General features: G+C 33.8%; 1 protein-coding gene across 1 annotated transcript; it reads left to right on the plus strand.

Moving 5' to 3' along the window:
* The first annotated feature begins 1,110 nt into the window (after positions 1 to 1,110).
* LOC128227196 (gamma-aminobutyric acid type B receptor subunit 1-like) lies at positions 1,111 to 18,766 on the plus strand. Its single transcript, XM_052937499.1, has 8 exons — positions 1,111 to 1,299; positions 4,991 to 5,128; positions 8,820 to 8,990; positions 10,369 to 10,470; positions 13,466 to 13,531; positions 14,761 to 14,956; positions 18,287 to 18,433; positions 18,681 to 18,766. The coding sequence occupies exons 1-8, from the start codon at positions 1,111 to 1,113 to the stop codon at positions 18,764 to 18,766; spliced, it is 1,095 nt and encodes a 364-aa protein (XP_052793459.1).
* Positions 18,767 to 18,960: the final 194 nt, after the last annotated feature.

An 18,960-nucleotide genomic window follows, 5' to 3' on the forward strand; every position in this document is an offset into this window, starting at 1 on the left:
TGTGGCTTTTTGTCTAAAGCTATGACATTTTAACACTAGATACGTGTGTTTGCATTCCGGGACGCTATTTGTTTCGAAGTGTTCTTGGAAACTATGCAAACATGAATGGTGACCAATACACCGATCGAAAGACAAAACAATGCATTCTTTTTTTGCGTTATGTCTCTTTAACGAACTCTCGCGTATAACAAAAATATTGATAAGAAACTTACCTGGGATGACGATCAATCGAGCCAAAATACTACTTGCGTTTGCATGTGTGGTCACGTGTCCTTTTTTGTTCATCACCCGTGGGATAATAGATATTACAACTTCAACTAATATAAAGATACACTTGTATTCAAAATCAATACATTCACTTGTATAACAAACATACATTTTGAGTGATAAACCTTTAACCACTTACCACATAATGCGTTTATGGAAAATATGAATTACTGATAACAAGGTTGTAACCATGAATTTAAAAGCTGAAGACGCTAAAATATAAAACGATTGGTGAGTGCTAAAATATTTCATAAGATTATCATTCTTCCTCATCACTTGTTTTCATAAATCTAGTTAATCATCAATAGGATTCAATATTCGTATTCAGGAATATAAACATATATAAGAGTTAAAAAAAAAGTTGCCAACATAAAATCAGTAAACGAGTCACTTCAAATGGTGATGTAGTTATCTATGTCGTTAACATAATTTTAATTAAATTAAATTATAATTACATGCCTAATACTGCCAAGGATTCTTAATTGTCATTTGTTTTATTAATTTCATTAAGTCTAAGATTGTGACAGATTAGTGGAAAATTATTTGTATGTAGTTTAACGCACGATCTATTTCTAAGGAAATAAATTTGTCGTAAGATCATGCGAAATATAGTCAAAGCTAATCAATAACATTTCAGATCATTTTATAATAAGAAGCAATGTGTTTCAATTGAATGAAGGTTCTCAGAGAAGCGTTCCGATTAAAAGGATTGTGATTCTACTTGTAGATAATGTTTTGTAATAATCACACCATGAATTAGAAAAAACAAAAACAAACAAAATATATATAATTTTTTTAAAAAATATGACGAAATTTATGTTTTACGCGATATCTATAATATGCATGAACATTTGCTATGGGAGCGAGGCTAACACAACGTTGCGGTTGCTCGGATTGCTGCCAATGAGTGGTCAAGGATGGATCGGGGGCGAGGCGGTGCTACTTCCGGTCAAAATGGCGCTCCATGACATCAACAATGATCCTCACATCTTGCCTGGATACAACCTGACGTACAATTACATAGACTCAATGGTGAGTGAATCACTTAATGAAATTCAAGCAATTCTTTAGCATAGGAAGGCTTGCTTATTTTGTACAACTTGAGTCGTACACATTTTTTTATTGTTATTGTACTAGTCGTGTAGCTTTAATATCTCCGGGAATGACGGTAGCAATGTTAATACCTAGCTATAGATATGTTTTATGTGCTTAATTTTATGTTCCCCTTTTTGATAATTCTACTGGCAGTAAAAGTTAAAGCAATTATACTCCTATTTCGTACATGCCATTATCTGGGTGATTGACAATAACTACAATACGAAATGGAAAAATAGTATTTTTAAGACAATCATACCTAACTAACAGTTACTGCTTGTAAAGGACAAACAATTAATTTATAAATAGCCTCAATATTTCATATAAACAAATATCGAACGTAGACTTTTAACATCGCTCAAAGCAAATTAAACAAAATATATAAATGTTTCCAATACAATACTTCCTATTTTTTGCGAATTTCTTAGATCGGATGAATATACAAATATATACTTCCTATCAAAGTCTATACATAACTACGTTTACGTTTGCAAAAATGCTAAAGCAGTTTGGGATATTATCTGCGATCTGATTGTCTCTCTGAAAGTGTTAATTGTCTTCCACTCAAATGCAAGAGGTTCTTGCGTTGTTGTACAAAAAAGGAGGACCCTAAAATCATGAAAATAGGCGACCTATATTTATTTTTAATATCCATTATCTATTAGCAGTATTGTTAAAGCAGTACGTCTGCTATCAGTTTTACCGATTCTTAAACATCTCAATCAAAAAAGTAATATATTTAAGTGTATATATATTTAACATTAGATTAACTGGTGACGCTGTCGATAATACTGGTATTTTCAGCAAAGAAATTACAATTTAAGGATTTCTAAAATCTTTTGATACAGTGGAATGGAAAAATATTTTAATAGTTGCGCTTCATAGTTTTCTTTTTTTTTTTTTTTTTTTTTGTTCAAAATGTGTGAAGACCCTTCATTCTAATATAACATCCGAAATCGCAAATATTGGATTGATCTCTGGATCTTTTCTATAACGTGGTATTCGGCACGGTTGCCCTCTTTCTGTTTTACTTTTCGTTTAAGTTGATGAGTCATTATACAAGCCCTACTAAAAGTGTGATACGCAGGTTTAAAATAATTAAGGTTTTAAATTTAATAAAACAAAAATACATGGCATTTGGATAGGGTCAAAACTCACCATATTTATATTTATTTTTATGACATTATTTATTTGCGCAAGCAGATTAAAACCGATGAATAGTATGTACCATTCATATTACGGTTTGATAAAATTACAGCTCATTTGAAAAATGAAAGTATTTCTATATAGTCTTTTGTTCTATTAATTATGTTACTTATAAAATTGGTTAAGCAACGTGTACAAAATCTACTAAGCACAATTTTTAACTATTGTTGTTGACAGCTCTTTGTATGTATTGTGGGTAATATTTGTATATGCTCTGTGTCCAAAAAGAAAAGTCATAAATTGACAATTACAAAAAGAAAAGAAAGGGTTCTTGAATTCATAGGAGATGTCATTCTATCATATTCATACATGTTTTCATGTCGTCACTAGTATTATAACTCACAAACGCTGGTAAAAAACAAATGATCATTGTCTCGATTTCCAGATAGCAGATCGTTACGATCTTTTAACGAAAAACCTCTAATGTTCCATAATTTCATATTTGTTCCCAATATAAATACACATTGTAATGTAAATTTACGAGTTGTATTTACCTCCAAAACAGATTAATTTAATCCATATTTGTATTGTTTAGCATGAGCTTTTTTTTCACTCAGGAATGATTACAAAGCATTCCGAAGCTGAAAATCACCTCCAAATACATCCGTTGTCTCAATAGCGGAAAGAATTTTATGGTTTCCAAAGCTGAAACATCACTTTCGCATTATTCAGTTGACTTAACAGAGAGTTGATTTTTAATTAAATTGTTCGGTTACAAAAATTGAAGAGGGAGATAGCGTTTACGTAAAGAATCTGTAGCCTACGCTATAGAAGGGGCTATAAAGGCGTTGCAAAGACTGTTTCGCTTAGTCCCCACCCCGTTCTGTAAATGAAAGAAAAACATAGCTGAGTAACTGGATCTGCAAAAACCTTCAAAATGCATTGGTTCTTTACATCTTGGAAATGATCTACTGAAAAGCAAAGTTGATTTATGCAATACAAACATGGTTGAATTAAGGCTAACAGTCGCTCACGATGGCTAACGTTAGCAAACTGTTTGTTTTGTATCCCTATTGATATACAGTGCATTCATTGCAAAGGGGAACAAAATGGCAAACGTTTGCCGCAAACATCATTACTGAACGAAAGGCTATTTTAATACCAATTTCACGACATCTATTTTTATCTCTGTAATTTAGTCTCTCGTCGTCTTCGTTTAATTCCATGACCAAGTAATCAGTACCATCCAGCAAAATGTCAGCTAATAATCGTTTTCAATGGTTGATATCCGGAATTAAATCTTGATTGGATTCTCGAAGGCAGACATGAACATGTGCTCGTAGACCTTCAAAATAAACAACATTTTGTGAATCGATATCTCCACTTTACTTGATTAGAACCAGGCGTGAATGATTACTTTATATATATATATTGATATAATATGTCATTGTTATTTATGTGACACTATAGTTAGGACAAAGCTTTAAAATGAATTTTTTAAAGATATTTTTTTGTATATCATATAGACTGCCTGCCTGTAATTTCAAATGTGATTAAAATAAAAGAAGAAGAGCTTTATTGGTTTCAATCATGCAGATATTGTGCAATGATATTGGCATGTTGTCTTGTGTTCTTTTGCTCACTGAAAAAAGTTTAACCAAAGTGTACACAACCGTTTGACAGGTAAAACAAATATATTTGTGGAAAAACGTATGCTTAGAAAAAGCCAACTTAGGGGATGAATTTAGAAGTAAATGAGTCAATCAGTTCATAGTATATGGTGATCTGAGGAGCGAGATGAATTTTACAAATCACAATTGAAAATTGAAAATCTGACCAATAAAAAAGATTTAACGGACAGTCATTTTGTTTCATTTAAGGTGTTTGTTTACGGTACGCGAGTTGATTCGTTAATCATACGTTTAAGTCTGGATAACTTGAGGTGGTATTTGAGGGAAACTGGAACGTCAAGGTTTAGGTTCTAAACGAGTTCAAAAAAGTTATTATGCTTGGTTGTGATTTGACGTAGTTATTGCCCCTGGAACAAGGTACTCACGATATCTATACGGGCTATTCACCTACCTGTCTGTATTATATATTGATAATGTATTGAAACTACCTTTTTGTGATTAGCCACAGTTTTTGTTGCAGTTCCACATTGATTATTTAAAAAACCGTTCATTTGTGCCTTTATTGTAATTGATTATGGGGATGACTTTGGCTATTCGGCCATGTCTGTGAGACATTTAACACGCATATAATTCCTGTGTTCAGACAAAGCGAGACATGGTTTCCGATGTTGTCTTCCCATCAAACGATTAATGTATTAAAAAACTTTTATCATGCAATATTAAAAAAAAACGTATTGATGTCATCCTGTCTATAATAATATAAATACGTCAACTTGTTTTGAAATTTGTCTTCAAAGATCATGACGAAACGTCGTTTATCTAAGTATAAAGCATTAATTTCAATACTTCAGTGCACAGAGGGCGTAGCCGTGTATCGGATGTTCCGGGAGCTACAAGCGGGTCTGCCATATCACATGGTGCTCGGGGACGGCTGCTCAACATGCTCCGCGGCCACCGCACAAGTTTCATATCTCTGGAACCTTACTCAGGTGAGTCCATATATTACAAATTATTTATTGAATCTTACTCAGCTTAAACCATTTATTGCTAAACCCTTCTAGAGTCCCAAATATAACTAATTCACTGGAATCTTATTAGATAAGCCCATGTATTACTAATTTAATTATGTGTTGGAACTTACTAAGCTTAGGCCATAAAGGAAGGTGATATATTACAAGTTCCTTCTGGAACCTTACTCAGTTTAGGCCATATATTGCTAATCCCTTTTTGAATCCTACTTAAGGAAGGTAATATATAACAATTCCTTCTTGAACCTTACTCAGTTTGGCCATGTATAACTTATTCCTTCTGGAACCACTCTCTGGAGAAGCCATATATAACTAAATCCTTCAGGAATCTTACTCAGGTTAGGCCATACTTTGCTAATTCCTTCTAGAACCTTACTGAGATTAGGCCATATATTACTTGTACATTTATTTTGACTGTTGACTCAGCATTCCGCCATAAACAATTCCTATTCAACACTCAAATCGTATGGTTATATTGGTTGCAGCTTAACGGCAGTGCAAGTGCACTTAAACTGAGAGGACATCTTATCGAAGAGCGTAGGGCCAAACCTTGTACGATCAAGAATTTTACTTGAATACTGCTTTTAGATCTCTTGGGTTTGCAAAAAAGGCTCTATTTTGAACTTTTGATTATGTTCTGTCATAGTAACAAACATTTTGATCACATTTCACACTTATTCATTATTTATAACCCTATGAATCGTGAGAGATTCTCCTTAACAAAAAATATATTAGATACAAGGCCGCGAGCGTTCCTTTGTCCAAGAATTTCATGTGACTTGGAGATATCTACATTGGTTATAAACATTTATATCAGAGTTATATGTCGATTGCTTAATGACATCGTCTAAATTTGATATTGACATCATGTGTTTTCATGTTTATTTTGCAACATTTTATAACATGTATTTACAAGTTCACACTTACAAAAGTAAATGAAACATAGTTCTATACAAAACCTTTTTTTAATAGTTTCTACATACTAGTGACCACATAGGTTATCCTTACCGAGGAAAACAACTATATGATAGGCTCTGAATTTTGAAAGTCGTTATTTTTCAAACAAATTCTTCCTGAAATGAAATAAATGATATGAATGTATGTTTACAAAACATAATTATACAACGAAATACTTTCAGAAGCGATTTATAGGTTATACATTGCAATATATTTGTATACAAGATTTATCTTACAGTGTACTTGAATTAACTTATTAGTCTGGTTTAAGGGTATCCGTGATTCGGGAGGGGTATATTGCATTATGCTGGAGGCGCTAAATATTTGGATGTGCTCGAAACTCAGTGGGAGTTGGTAGGACCCACTAAACAGCGTTCACATCTATGAATATATCAACTTATAACAATCTTCTCTTTGCCATAATATCCATTATCTGGCGAAAGGTTCTACTACTTTCTTATCAATTTGAAAAATAAGTGTTACGTAATGCAAAATATTCCTTTGTGTTGAACGCTCGTGAATTGTAAATATGTGTAAACATCCTTCATTATATTTATTCATAGAATAGAATTTAAAAAATAAATAAACGAAATATAATTTCAGGAATTTTAATATTATCAATCCTTAAATTAGGATAGAAAAATCAAAATAAACCCGTTTGATCATTTGTCAAGTTTTTTTCTCTGCTCATTTTCGTTAGAAGTCAGTCTCCTTTTTAACTACACGTTTGTTTCAACTATATACTTTTTACCCGCGTCATAAAAATCCTTCCTAAATGCATTTCGTGATGTTTGGACTTTCAGTCATTTGATTATATTCTGCGTTACTAACAAGGCAGTATGATTAGGTTACAAATAATGGAGTATGATTGGGTTTCTGTATGCTACCCTCATCCGTAATAATTACTCCGTAAAAGGGTGGGCATATGGAGGTGAAGGCCACTTTCGTACATGATGGATCGACATAGTACTTAGTCGTATCATCAACCAAAGGACTGGATATGGCGACAGGAGCTATACTTACAACGTCGACAAAAGATTTAAAATTACCGGTGATGAGGGAGTTGACAACGGCGACGGGGAATGACGACAAATGGCGGGCGAGTAACCGCCGGTTTGCTTGAAGCGCCTATGGTGTTTAATTACAAAATTCAATAACAATGGCGACGACTGGAAAAAGAGCGATAGAGCGACTTTGACATGGACAACATTATACCAGACAGCATAAACAGATATTCACTTTCCTCGTCTAGTATGGGTCATAAGGCTCTCAGCCTTTGGCAGAGTTTTATTTTTAGTTAATAATAATATGTAATCACACGCAAGCAGTTATTAAAGAAAACAATGACAGCAAAAAAAAGCATTTCTAAATTACACAAAAACCTACTTTTTAAATGAAAAAAATGATAAAATCCTCAAGTGCCCTATACCCATTCCGATCGTTCGAGTTATATTCGCAATACTCATATACGTGTTCACAGAACGTCTTTCAGCCCATTCTCTCTTTGATCCAGATTATAGTGCTCGTTATTATAAGTATCTTCCATGGCCGAGAATGTAAGAAAGGTTCATTCCGACCCGAGCGTAGGGTGTTTTGCGGAAACGAGGTTTACCGAGTTTCCGCAAGACACCATGCGCGAGGGTCCGGATGAACCTATCTTTCACGAGCGGCTATGGTAGATGCTTTTTCTCCTACCTCAGTTAAACAAAACTAAGTAAAAATATATTTTTTGCTGGAACTCTTTTGTGCTTAGTGAAAATAATTGCGTATGGATATGCGATAATTCGTGGTTGTCATGGATATGCGCGCAGTGATTTCGATTATGTGAATAGTCAAACCGGTCTTCAAATAGTTCTTAGGAGAGTGACGCATTATTTCTTGAAAGGTGCGTGGAAACTAATTTATGGAAACATTTGAAGGGAGAAATAATTATTTAGCGTTCTAAATATTGCCACAAGACAAGGTTTCCATGATGCTACAGACGACAGTCTTAAACAAGGGGGGTAATTACAATGTGATGACCATAAAAAAGGAGTTCCATACGGGCATTTTATCTTCGCCCGTGGGCAAGATAAGAATTTCTAGCATGGTTAAATTATTGGATCTACTTATCTGAGGTGGGAGAAAATGTCCTCTGTAATGTCAACACATGGGAACTGGTTTCTGTGAATTTAAATGTTTTTAAATTTGAATTAAAGAAGCGTATATCCGCAGTGTTGTCGAACTAAATTTTTATTTTAACATTAAAATGTTATATTACATTTACTTGAAAGTCATAATAAGATATTACTTATTTACTCTTTTGTATTTTGTTCGTCAGTTATATGTCATCCAAATTAAGTTCTTTCACTCACTTCTATGATATTCTTGCACTACACAAGGAAACATATGAACTAAAGCATTTAATGACTTTATGAATGCATTTCAGGTAAGGTATGTCGAACATATTTTTTTCATCAATAATTCAGTGTTATCTACTGGGCAAATGACTCTGGTTAAGGCACAATGCCAAAGCCGAACAAACACTAAACGAGAGATGCAGAGAGTACAAAACACGGACATACGACAAAAAAACGTAAACATATTAGCAAATGTTGGGGTTACCGCCCTAGAAGGGTCAGTGAAACAGAAGTTGACTAGGAGGTTATAACCCTTAATTTTAATAACAACAAGCTTTCAAACATTTCTATTTCAGTTATCATACGGCTCCTCTTCGCCCATCCTTTCAGACCGTAAAAGATTCCCAAAGTTCTTTCGGATAGTGACTCCGGAGCAGAAGGTGAACGAGGCAAGGATCCAACTGATGCGGAAATTTGACTGGAACAAGGTCGCCACAATCCATCAAGCACTCGAATTTTTCTCCGTGGTTTGTACAGTCGATCTTACATATGAAATACATTGTGGTGATGGTTTCACTCGCAATATTTGTTTACACTTTATATATCAATTCTGGAAACTTTATCTTAGGTCATGAAGACATTGTCAAATAAGAATGAAGGAAGGCAAAACGTATTCGCTTCGTTTTAAGCATTCTAAAACTACTCACCTTTTTATAAATACTTTGTGGTACAAAAGGATTGTTCTTCGATTCATTGAATTTAAAATAAAAAACTATATAGTTTATCATATCAAAGGAACTCGTTCATGTTTAGTCAGCACCTAATATGAGTTTTCACGGTAATGCATCTGAACTCCCTTATAGTATATATTTTACACTCTGATACCCAATATTAAAAAAAAAAACCTGGTTTGGGGGTTGGAGCAAACCCACGCTTGTACAGTCAAGGCAAAATTAGAAAACTGATACTATGTTCATTCGTCCTAAAGGACTCATAAATATGCCGACGGATATTTTAACCTTTATTGAACACATTGGTAGCATCAGGTGATGATGTCAATGCGCTACAGTCTTTTGCTGAATCGCGTTACAATGCCGCTTTGCAAATTCGTGCACTTCAGGCATTTTTAACATTACATTAGCACTATTGCCTAATGATGCGGTAATAGTCAGTTTCTTTGCTGTTTCGAGGGCCGTAACCATCATATAATTAAACTGTCTTAATACTTACGATCATGCTTCCGCCAACTGGATTGCCGTCTAGAGTCTGATTTAGAAATAATTTAGAAAGTTTCTGACGGCAAACCCCAGATTTGCATGAAGTCTTTAAATTGGTTTTATTAATTGGGTTGCTAAGCGGTTGAACGCTGGCTATAATCGAGACTTCGTTAATAATCCGCCAGTCTTATCCCGAATCAATAGGTTAGTTAATCAAAAATAAAGTAATACTACTACATACTTATTAAAATAACCTTTTGTTGAACATTATGATTATATAATACAAATTAGATGTTAAAAAATCAATTTAAGCTCAAGTCAAATGTAAACACATAAGACAGATTGCAAATACTAATACTAATACTAATACTAAAAATAATAATAATAATAATAATAATAATAATAATAATAATAATAATAATAATAATAATAATAATAATAACTTTATTTCATGAGTTTTTTTGTTTAATAACGAAATTGGTTTACATCATAAACAAGTATTTATAATCCTTTATATTTCCGAGTGTTTTCCTCCGCGCAGCGAACATGCATTATCTTCAAACCATGAAAAAAGAATCAACTGTGCGTTAATAATGCTTGGTTGTAAGCCTTTGCCTGGACGGCATTTTCCTTAAACAGATCTCGTCTTTAATATCAATTAGTACGGTCTTCCTTTTCTTTTGAATAGGTCACGGACGACTTTGTTCGGAGAGCTTCGGATCTGAATGTCACTATAATTACCCAGGAGATTTTTGTCCACGATCCCATGTCAAGGGTCAAGAACCTGAAGGTCAGTAATAACGAGTAGTCATTCGACTTTCTCGGTTCCATTTAACAGTTCTTGGGTAGAGAATCTTAAGGTCAATAACAACTAGTTATCATTATATTTTTCTTGGCTCTTGAGTAGATAACTTAAAGGTCAGTAACAACTAGTTATCATTGTACTTCATCGGTTAAGATTACAGTTAAGGGCGCAAAACTGTAATATCAGTAGTAAGTAGTAGTCCATGCATTTTCCCGACTACGCTTAACACGTCTGGGCACATAACCTTACAGTACGTTTTATATTGAGTAATCTGGTACATTTTCGGCTTCGTTTGACAAGTCTAACGTGCATAACCGTTAGGTCAGTTGCAACTAGAAATAATAATTTCACACTCGCGGTTTCGTTACACAGGTCTATATAACAGAACCTCAAGGTCAGTAAAAACTAGTAACATATAGTTTTAATTATATATTATCGACAACGCTTAACATGTCTACGGTTCATAGTACGATGGTCAGTTACAACTAGTTATCGTTGTGTCTTCTCTGATATGTTAATCAAACCTAGGGTACAGAACCTTTAGTTCCGTTAAAAGTAGAACATTTTAATTTTTCAATTACGTCTATAGGGCCTCAATAGAATATCAAAGATTGCGCATTTGACTCAACCCTAACCCTTAACCTAACCATAACTTTAGTTATGATCATACAATGATCTCCTGTTGTCTTGTGTCCTTTTTTCTAGTTTTTTTAATGTAAAAATTCCGGGTTATAGATTGGCGTCCCGGTATCTTTCACAGTTGACATTGAAGATTTATTTCGTGTTATAAAAACAACAGTTTTTTTATCTGATCTTCAGGAAATTAGCCAGAATACTAGGTAACATGATATTTTACTTTTTTTAAGCATAATAATGGAAGTGTGAGTCATCTTGGATCAACGACTGGCCCAGACCAGTGTAAGTGTGTGTCTGCAGCATTTAATTTTAATTTTACCATTATAAACATGCATCTTGCAAAATTGCTTTTATAAAGATAAAAAATTCGGCCTAATGCGGTCTGTATTGACCCTTTGTACTTTTGTATTACGGGTAGAGGGTATATCCATAGTTGAGGGACCCTCTTATTCATTTAATGTTGGCTAATATTTTTTGTCCTGTTTGAGGAAGCTTTTGATGTTGCCATTCACAATGTTTGATGGATAAAACTAGTGCAGTCTTGTATTAGTTCTAAAAATATTACTAAAATGAAGTCAATTAACAGAAATGATAAGACTGGTATCACAGAGACTACTTTGATACTATAATAGTTGTTAAACAAGGGTCAACTCTTTTTCCACTGTTATAATTGACATTAAAGATGCAATAAATCTTACTAATCTGACTGAGTCAGATTTAACTTGTTATCATTTGTATGCTGATGTTTGCTGATTATATATTTTCCATAAAAACAGGTAACTTTACAAACTCAATGAGAATGTGTGTATTGGTATTCGTGCAAATTTGGTCTGTTAACAATGTGCATATAGCAAAATACGTAAATTTGAAAAGACTGAAAACTATTTATGACCTCCTATGGCTTTAAAATTAGAAAAATATAAAGGATTGCTTCGTATGAGTTGTTGTAAATATGCCTTATAAGCGGTCAAAATATTAGGTGAACAACCTTTTAATAATTAATAAGTCTTTCGATTTCAAAGAGGTATTGCTTGATTTAACTCTGCAGACCTCTAACGTTGCAACGTGGACGTACATGATGTGTTATTCAATCGGAACACCTCGTTCATTTTCCATCGAAAGAACCTCGGATGTAAGCCGTTACACTAGTAGAAGTAGTTCGTAAAATTAATAGTAAATCTATTGATTAATTATAGCATTTTAAGGTGTTATTTGTATCATTGATTTCAAATAAATTGCCAGTGAAGTGTCTAATTGCATAGATAATTATTTTTCCTTAGAGTATTAGAGTAAAATTCCCTAGGCTTTACTGATAAATTGAAATGACTACGCGATTATATGCAGCATAGTTACGTGTAAAGAATTCTGATATTGTAAAGCATCCATTTACATCCAAGGTTGTTTTCGATGAAAAATGGCGGTAGTTCTCCGATATATCATTGTCATGCGAGGAGCGAGTACTAAATTAATGGGTGTAAAAAGGCTGGCTGCGCTAAGTCCTTGTTAACCAAATATATATAGAAGTAAATAGCACTCGTCATGATCACGCTTGCTATGTTTTATTGGTGATTTCTATTAATAATTTTGGTCTTGGATTTTGTTCAATATTTTTTATACCTCATAATAAATCAAACTACTGTTAACGCAGAAAATAAAAATATCAGTATGTAAAACATGGTATGAGTTTTTATCTAATCAAAAAAATGATGGTTATCGTTTGTTTGAAACTGATTTGTATTTGAAACTCACATCATCGATGTTTAAATATATATAATAATGCTATAATGTATGTCGCAGAAATAATATTTGTATAAGATATGCGTGGCTGACACTGGTGAAATAACAATACTTCATGTGTGGTGTAAATCAGTGAGAGCATTAGAGCATTATAAAATATGAAAATCAGATAGGATAAATTCAAATAGTTTAGCTGCTTTAAGAAAGACCTTTCTGCTAAAAAGTAAATAGATTCGTTCTGCTAAATTTTAACTTGGCATAATTAAATTGTTTCCCTATAAACATGTTTGTAAGGATTTTCATATTACTTTTTATGAATGGATATAATTCAGTACTTTCATACTTATATACTTATGACATTAATATACCTGAGGTATAATTGTTTTGCAGTATTAATGTATGATATATGTCTTAGAATAAAAATAATAATCATGCATGCACATGCCCAATGGTAGGCTACGCCGATTGCCCATAAACTCTAAACCAAAACCATAGTTGTTGTTTCTAACGCATGTATAACCATACACTTTTCATTGCATACTGCTGTTTTGTATGCATGCATTGCTATACTATTATTCTTAATATAAATCTTCTTTGTATTTTTCAGGAGCATGATGCCAGGATCATCATGACAGCGATGTATGAGGACAGAGCGAGAGCAGTGCTGTGTGCCGTAAGAATAATATACAAATATGTCGTAAATAACACTTCTTAAAAACGTTCTTACCACTTCTACAAAGAAAATTGTTCAGTTATAACATTCCGACTTCCGTATACAGGTTTAAAACCATTGCATCATCAAGATTGCATCACTACTTTATCAGGGTTCCATCATTGCATCATCAAGGTTCCATCATTGCATTATCAAGGTTCCATCATTGCATCATCAGGCTTGCATCATTGTATCATCAAGATTGCATCATATCATCATTAAGGTTGATTCATTTTCAAGGTTGTTTCACTGCATCATCATGATTTCATCATCGCATCACCAAGTTCCATCATATCATCATTAAGGTTTTTTTCATTTTCAAGATTGCATCACTGCATCATCATGATTTCATCCTTGCATTATCAATGTTACATCATTGCATCATCACATTAAGGTTGCATCATTGCATCATCAAGATTGCACCAAGCATCATCAAGGTCGCATCATTGCATCATCAAGGTTGCATCATTGTGTCACAGGGTGAGAAAAATGTGCAGCCAGACCGGGGCGCGAACCCGGTCCAATGCAGTAACATTCTAGAATAGCATGACCACTTTTTCATCAATGTGTATTTGAAACGTCTTCCAATATTTCTTTTTAAAACAATACTTTTAATTGTTCTTCTATCTTTACGATATCAAAGACGATACAGTTAACTAGAATGCATTTAAACTTAATGTTTGTCAGGATATTTTAGAACGTGAATTAATGTGCTGTTTGTGGAGTTTTGTGCTGTTCTTCCATGTTCCTTGTTGGTGACTTTTTGTTTTGGTGTTCTATGTCATTGGCGTTTACCCTGTACCTTACTTTTTATGTATATAGTTTCAAACGCGATGTTCAGACACCTATCGAGACAAACATGTTTTGTAGCATTGTCCCGTTTTCCTTTTTTACAGCAAAAAAACTACTAGAATATCAGCAATTTTTTTCATCACAGCATGATTTTGGAAGTTTATTGCATTAATGGCAGTATTAGTTTGTATTTTCCACAAATATTTTATTCCATATCCATTTAATAATTCTGAAAGAAATACTCAGCCGAAAACACAAGGGTAATAATCATCCTTACTTAACTCTTAAAATTCCTCAAATATCTGATTAATCTCAAAGTTTCAACTGATTTTTTGACTAGCACATTCAACGTCTCTGTCAACGTTAGATCCAATAAATTAATTGTTTGTCTATCAAAGGCATACAAGGTGGGGTTGTACGGCGCCAAGATCGTGTGGGTGTTCGCGGGCTGGTTCTCCAGAACTTTCTGGCTGGTGAAACAGGATGACATTGACTGTACTCCGGAGCAGATGGCCTTGGTTGCAGAGGGTGCCTTCTTTACTTCAGCCGTGCATTTTAACCCCATAGAAGAGAGGGGTATTCACGGAATGACGGGTATATTTATGTTGTTTCTTTATGCAATATTTATATATATGTAATTTATGCGCTCATGTTTGTGTCTGTAAATGAGACTGATGTCAGTATGTAATAAGTAAACAATGTGTATTTAACCTTAAGGTCGTTTTCGATAACATTAATATTTATAAAAGAAGATAAGCAGAAGTACATGTATACACATACACGTGTATTGCTTCAAAATACCTCGTAAAAATTGGTTCAGCAATATCTGATGACAATTGTTTTCTAATTGGTTCAGTGTTTTCCGATGACACTTGGGTTTTTTAATTGGTTCAGTCATTCTGAAAAAAAACGCTGTTTTTTCTAATAAGTTTGGTATTTTTTTATACTAGTAACAATTGCTTTTTAATTTGTTCACTCATTTCAGATCACACTTGTCTTCTATCTGGTTGTAAGAGCAACACATGTTCGCTTGCTCCGGCTGTTTTCTCATTGACTGGCTCCTATAACACTAACACTGCTTATTTTAAAATTACGTGTAATGGTTTGGAAAAGTGTAAGGTGGGCTTGGTAGGAAAGGGTGCCTTCTAAACGTCAGTCGTAAATTATAACCCCATAGACTGGCGCTGATTAGGCTTATATTTTAATATTTCAATAATGTGTATTGGTTCGGACAAATGCAAAGTTGAGAGCTCTCAACTAATATAGCTCAACACGACCCTTCAGAGAGTTTCAGAATCACTGACCTTTTGAACATTTCGGTTGTTTTATAGCTTTTATGCATTAGTCTTGTACTGTTTAAAGGGACTTTGTAAACCTGTTGGCTACTGGAATGGTTAATGTAATTCACGTTGTGGTAATAGCTGAATTTACATCAATAGTGTCACGTCAAAACTATGCCAACGATTTTCAGGCCACACAAAATCTTCATTTACTCAATTAAAATGAATAAGACCTTACACTATCATAAATGACGCAACGCCATTGGTCCAGGACTGGTCACGCGGTGACCCTATATTTTTCCATATTGGGTCACCAAATTTATATCTTATCATAATGGCGTCTATTTTCCGATTCCGATGAATATTCTGATGAATAAAAGAAACATTGAAACATGTAAACAGGTTATCGACGTGATATATACCTTACGGGGGTCACCTACTTACCCCGCAAATTATCCTTAATACGCCCTTTTATATACCCCTTTGCCGCTCTTTTCATGCCCCTCACACATCGTCGAGGAGGTAGGCTTTCGTTCATTCGCCGACATGTGGATAAATAGTTCCAATTTTTTTTTAATTAATTATATGATAGTGTTTTACTGCAAACAGTTAATAAACATTCATCAAGATCTTTTCATAAACGCATTTACGTCCAAAATAATAACATACAATGCACGACAGGATGAGGATTAACATTGTATTAAAATATTTTTTTCCAGTTTTGGGTTTGTTTCATTGAACATGTTGTCAAGATATATGGGTGTTCAATCATCTTTTATATCAATAATCAGCCTGATTCGCTTGTAGACGGGTCATTTTCCAGATTAATAGTGAAGAACACGATTTTCTGACAGTTAAACGTGTATTTTTAGAAAATTAGTGTCTGCTTTACCGGGAAGTCGTATCAAAGTAAGGCGATTTGAAAATATATTCAATAGATGATATAACGTCCGCTATGCCTAACTAGTAAATACTACATAATCTTCACCATTCAAAGGTTCCTGCAGGTGCTATTTTACTACCAGCCAAATAAATGCGACAACTTTCCATTGATCAATTACAGTGTGTGTATACCACGTGATAAATTACGTCATATATGCTACGTCGGAAGGCAACATTTTGCTTAAAATAAAGACTTAAATCAAAGATAACTTTTCTTTTACTACACCATTTTAAATAAAACAAAGGGCAGTCTATGCCCCTTAAGGAGCCCCGCCTTCGTTTTTAACCGAAGTTTGATAAGTTGATTAGTTTCATCAAACACTTCGACAAACCTGTTTCCAAAATAACCTTTTGACAGTGCTCCGTCAGACGGTCGTATTGTGAAAAGGTTTGTCGAAGTGTTTTAAGAAACTGAACTCTCAATCAAACTATGGTGAAAGACCGAAGGCGGGGCTTAGTAAGCGGTGTCGACTGCGATATGTTTCATCTAATATAGTGAAGAAATAGTGAGGTTATCTTTGTTTTAAGTCTTCATTCGAAGCAAAATATTGCCTTCCGACGTAGCATTTATGACGCAATTTATCACGTGGTATACACACACTGAATTACACCGAGGCAACTTTAAAGGAATTGTTATTATGACCAATCTGATAGCAAATAAACTAATTTTATACATGGAAATACCTTTGTGATACACAAATTATCGTTATCATGTTAATATCCTGTTAAAATTTTGTCACTGTAACCGGTGGCAAAATTGCCTTAATTGTATTTTCCGTAATGTTTTACCAAAGGTAACCGAGACAAAATAAAATTTCAATTTAAACATTAATTGTATTGGTACATGTGTTTTGCTATGTGTGTATTCTGTTGTAAAAATGTTACAATAAGTTTTAACAAATGAAAACACCAAAATAACAATTACAAAGTTTACAATTTAATTAAAATACGTTATTTGTTCTTAAGCTGGTCCTGTAATACTGGCCCTGGACTTAATCTCATAAAGATCGTTACCAAATTCCATAACCTATGATAAACGATTGACTCTCCCAAAACGTCTGACTTTAGATAAGCTTCTTGACTAATGATTTCACTGAAATGCCGTATAAATGCTGATTACACACAATTCATTTTTAAAACCTGCTTTATATCGTTAACAGAACAAAGGGAAGCAAGGTACAACGTAAGAATCAAACAAATAGTAATTTTGTCAAAATTATTATATGTAACTTAAATCTATTAATTATAAAGACTTACCACTTGTATTGCTAAAATATTGAGCTTTAAACCACAAAATACCTATTGAAAGACGTCTCTTTTTTAATGTTCGAAATACTTATTCAATTGGTGATGAATTTGAATATTTGCTTGAAAGCCACTTTTTAAGGGATCTTATCACATTTCTTTGTAAATCAACCAAGTTCTTACAATTTGGAACACTTCATGAACCGTAATAATGAAGCAAAACTTTTGAAACTCTAGTATAGGATATATTGTAAATGCGACCTGTGTCCATTTACTAATAGGTAAAACAGCTAGTTTAGTTTACGGCTCTTCAAATTTCATTATCAAACAACATTTATAAAAAACAGGCCTGAATTATTTTCATGAACATGTACATAATATGATTGTGATGTCCCATGATGTTAAACAATTATGTAGATAAATGTGATAGTCACCTTCAAAAAACAAATATTTACAGTTTCAGAATTCTTGGACCGCTACTACAAAGACCCAGATTATAACCCAGACCTTGAAATATACAAAGTTGCCTTCGGCCAGTCGTACGACCACATCTGGATTGCCGCCTTAGCACTGCACTGCACCGACACTGAACTAAGACGTAGAGGTAATAGAGCAATGTTTGCGCCCAGGTTGAAGGACGGAATTACCAACCAGGACACGACACACATGGACATTGCATTAAGTAGACCAATGTCTATAACTATATGTTTTTCTTTCGTTATACTTTGCGTTTCTTCAATGTTATCTAAAGGCTAATATGATGTAGAATACAACCTACATTTCAGCCATCGAAAGTGTAAATAGTACCAAGGTTAATCAATAAGAATTTTAACCTTTTGCGGGTGTTTAAGATTCGCCTACTGCCTCTCATCCGATACACACGCTCTGCGTCAGATGTTGCGTTCACGATGCGTCAGTCAATAAGGATGTGTTCTAAGTCTGTTAGATGACTTGAAGTTAAAATCTAAATAATAAGGAAGGGCTACGCTCACTCCGCCCATTCTTAATCATTTAGAGTTTACTTCATGTCTTACCATTACAAAGAACTGTTTCACAATTTATAAACTTTTTGTTTGGCTAATGTTTTAGTTAAAGGTTTCTGTTTGCAATAAATTCGCAGAGTGAGCTTGT

This window comes from Mya arenaria, chromosome 1 (genome assembly GCF_026914265.1).
Source record: "Mya arenaria isolate MELC-2E11 chromosome 1, ASM2691426v1".
In the NCBI taxonomy this organism is placed as follows: domain Eukaryota; kingdom Metazoa; phylum Mollusca; class Bivalvia; order Myida; family Myidae; genus Mya; species Mya arenaria.

Bases quoted from the DNA above. Each gene is read 5' to 3' on its own strand.
- LOC128227196 (XM_052937499.1), top strand. From the start codon at position 1,111: ATGAACATTTGCTATGGGAGCGAGGCTAACACAACGTTGCGGTTGCTC. The intron at 8,991-10,368 runs GTTTGTACAGTC...TCTTTTGAATAG, and splicing joins CACTCGAATTTTTCTCCGTG to GTCACGGACGACTTTGTTCG. The intron at 13,532-14,760 runs GTAAGAATAATA...TGTCTATCAAAG, and splicing joins CGAGAGCAGTGCTGTGTGCC to GCATACAAGGTGGGGTTGTA.